At 49.2% G+C, this 3,517-nt stretch overlaps 1 protein-coding gene across 5 annotated transcripts; it reads right to left on the minus strand.

The window, feature by feature from the left end:
- Positions 1-1,261: 1,261 nt before the first annotated feature.
- LOC119349523 lies at positions 1,262-3,511 on the minus strand. 5 transcript variants are annotated; one of them, XR_005169453.1, is made up of 3 exons: positions 2,722-3,511; positions 2,157-2,199; positions 1,262-1,765 (listed from the first exon to the last, which is right to left on the minus strand). XR_005169453.1 is itself a non-coding variant. In XM_037617565.1 (3 exons), exons 1-3 carry the CDS (start codon positions 2,742-2,744, stop codon positions 1,492-1,494), a joined length of 366 nt encoding a protein of 121 aa, XP_037473462.1. In that variant the 5' UTR covers positions 2,745-3,511; the 3' UTR covers positions 1,262-1,491. The 5 variants fall into 5 exon arrangements, 1 of the variants encoding a protein (XP_037473462.1); XR_005169454.1 differs by having other exon boundaries at positions 2,131-2,199; positions 2,293-3,511; XM_037617565.1 differs by having other exon boundaries at positions 2,131-2,199.
- Positions 3,512-3,517: the final 6 nt, after the last annotated feature.

Genomic DNA, 3,517 nt, shown 5'->3' on the forward strand with positions numbered 1-3,517 from the left:
TATATATACAGACGGTCTATTCTGCTAATATTAGCAGAATAACTATTCTGCACACCATTTCGGCACTGCACGCTCAACAAAAGCGCACTGCATCATTTTGACGACGAGCACTACAGTAGAGACTACTGAACTTCTCGTCGGAAAATACTGCACGTGTTGTTTTTTCGGTACTGTTTTCGATCTAACTTTTTGATTGTTTATCGGAATGAGTCGTATAATATACCGTTGAAAAGCTATGGATTAGGCGTAACTTCGCTATGTTGAACACTTTTCGAGATTCCTCGCGGTTTAAGAGAAGTTTCAAAAAAGGCGCGGCGGATGACGAGTGGCAGCGAACGTATTTTCGTGATTTTTTCTAAACTGCTCATCGGAATAAAGCAAATGATATGCTGTTGGAAAGATATCGTCAAGGCGCATCTTTTTCATATCTATTATGTTTTCTAATTCGTCACGGTTTAAGAGCAGTTTCAAATTTACTAAATCGCGAAACTCTGTTTTTCAAATTTTTTGAAATTTTCGGTACTGTTTTCGCTCCAGTTTTTGAACCGTTTGTCAAAACGAGGCGTATGATACGCCGTTGGATAGCTACGGACAAGGCACAACTTTCATATGTTGAAATGGTTTTGAGATTCCTTACGATTTTTAGTTAATTTTGAAAATCGTGCGGCTGACTTCGAGAGGCAACGGCTGTTTTTTCGCGAAATTTTTATGAACGGCTGGTCGAAATGATTCAAATCATACGCCTTTGGAAAGATATCGACGAGACGCAACTTTTTCATGTAGAATGCTCTCTCTAATTCCTTACGGTTTAAGAGCAGTTTCGATTTTACCGAAAAGCGGACACTCTGTTTTTCGCGACACCCAAATCGACGTGGGTACTTGATCCGACTGAAAACCGCACTGCAACGGATGAAAAACCGCACTGCATCGCATGGGTAAGAGAACTGCATGGTTTCCTTTTTGTGGGACGTTAATTTTTGAAGACGAGGAAGAAAACCGCACAATCACAATGCATCAGACAGTCAAGCGAACTGCATGATTTCTTTTTTGTGGGACGTAAATTTTCGAAGACAAGGAAGAAAACCGCACTGGTTTTAAACTGAAAACCGCACTGCATCAAACGGGAAAGTGAACTTCATGATTTTTTTTTTTGTCGGATGTAAATTTTCTCACACGAGTTTTTGTTGTTTTTTTTACTTTCTTTTACGAACGAGAGTGGACCGCAGAGCCTAGGCCAAGTGAGCCGCGGCATATATCAAAGTGAACCACATTACTATTTTATTGTTTCACTAATTTTTAACACTTTCATGTTGGGCGCAAGTGAACATCATCACTCTAAAAACTGAACCACATCCGCGAAACAAACGCACTGCAGGTGTTGACGTAGTCGACTAAATTTTAGAACACATGAAACAAATTGCACCATCGCACCATCGCATCAAACAAATTTATTCAAGACCGTGAGCATCGCGCCATCGCACTGCAAGCACCCTACTGCACACCCGTCCGCACCGTTGTGAAGACCCATGCGAACTGCAGTGTTGCGCCCAAACGAAATCTGAAAAGACACCAAACATATTCCTGAACTTCAACAATTGCATAGCCACACCGCAACTTCTGTTGTTGGGGAAGAAGGGAACCACCACGCCGTCTTCGCCGGTGTCGCGAACACCCTGGTTCCCGGTGCGGCAGAGCCCGTCCTCGCCTCAGACATAGCAACAAGAAAAGGAGCAGCACGACCAGCGCCATGGAGTCCCGCAATGAACTGCAAACAAATATTGAGTGAGCTGCAACAAAAAGCAAAGGAGCTGCCAAATGAAAACACTACAAAATGCAAGAACATGCCAAATGCACTGCACAGAACATGCTCGCCCGCCGAACTGCATTGGGAACATACAGAGTTAGATGCCCTATGGTGGAGCTGGCTATGGGCCATTAGGCAAACAAATACTCACACAAATACGGGATGATGTCCATGGGAGTACAATATAAACACACGAATACAAAAGCCCCAGCGGATATGGCCATCATCTTGGGCTGCACGTAGATGAGAACCACATTGCAAACCCACGCCCGCGTGCCGCACGACCACACTGATGGAACTGCAAACCATACTGAAAAATGCATTACCTTGCCAACAGAGAACCCATCCTCACCTCACACAGAGCAGTAGGAGAAAGCACGGCCAGCGCCATGGATCTGACAGTGAACAGCAAAATGAAATTCAACGAGCTGCAAATAAATATCAAAACGAGCTTCAAAAAGAGCAGCAAAAACAAGTGTTTTCTGAACTGCATGGGGCGGCCATTGACCTTCAGCTCCAGCTCAGCGGATTGCTAGTGCAAAATGTACTTCCTTTTTAGAAACAAAATAAGGAGAATTTTGAGTTTTCAAAGAAATAATTACATGTGAACCCCATGGCACACGAGTGAACGACTGCAAAAAGTAAAGGCACTGCATCCTCGGCCAAAAAACAAAAAGCGAATTGCACGTCCGTGCTGCTCCAGCCGCTAGCGGCTCGCCGACGAAATGCAGTGGCCACACCACCGACCACGGGTGAATTTATTTTTGTCAAACTGCACGCCATCGTTGGCTGTTCTTCACAACGCCGGTTGGCCGAACTGCACTGAATCTTTCCTCCCAATATAAAAAAAGTAAACTACAACATCGATGCTCGTGTGTTTTCTTGTTCGTTAGTGGGGAACAAACAAGGAGCATCACCTGGCCGAGACGACGGACTGCATCCTCAACGGCAAGCTACACTCTCACACGCTTTCTCACAGCACGCCTTGTTGCGACGAAGAAGTCGAAGGGTGGCGATGTGGGATGCAGGGTCTTGCATCCGGTTGTGTCCATGGTCCGGAGCCACTATCGCAAGCAAATGCGGCCTGACCGTCAGCATGCTAGGAAGGGGCGCACGCTACGGCCAACACATGGGAATATCCTTGCTGGCTCTGAGCTGCATGCCCACTCGCTCCGAGCTGCACGCCACACACACTCCACAACACAATCCACGAAACGAACTGCATCAGGAGCCTCGACCATCTTCAGGCCAGCTTGCTAGAGGGGAGGGGAGGCAGGAGAGCTCGTCGGAGGGGGTGGGAAGCAGTAGAGATCGCCGGCGGGAAGGGGAGCACGAGAGCTCGCCCGGGGAATGGGGGACCTGCGCCATGCAGCCAGAGGAGCTGAATCTCGGGACGGGGTAGGCGCTCCTGGCCCAGATTTGGCGACCACCAGGGCGTGCCGTCGCGGGGAGGGCGCGCGGGGGGCGGGGTGAGGGGGCACCTCGCCTCTGTTTGCGATGCACGCGTCGCCGGGCAAGCACGGGAGGAAGGATCCCACCGGATCTGGCGGTCGCGCGGTCGGGTTAGGTGTCTGGGCAGGGGTGGGAGGCGGATCCCGCCGGAGAAGGTGGGACGGTGGGACGACGGCTCAGGTGGGGCGGGCCTCACCGGAGAAGGTGGGGAGGGTGGTTGGTGGCTCGTGGGATGGTGGCTCGGGGTGGGCCGCGCCATGC

This window comes from Triticum dicoccoides, chromosome 1B (genome assembly GCF_002162155.2).
Source record: "Triticum dicoccoides isolate Atlit2015 ecotype Zavitan chromosome 1B, WEW_v2.0, whole genome shotgun sequence".
In the NCBI taxonomy this organism is placed as follows: domain Eukaryota; kingdom Viridiplantae; phylum Streptophyta; class Magnoliopsida; order Poales; family Poaceae; genus Triticum; species Triticum dicoccoides.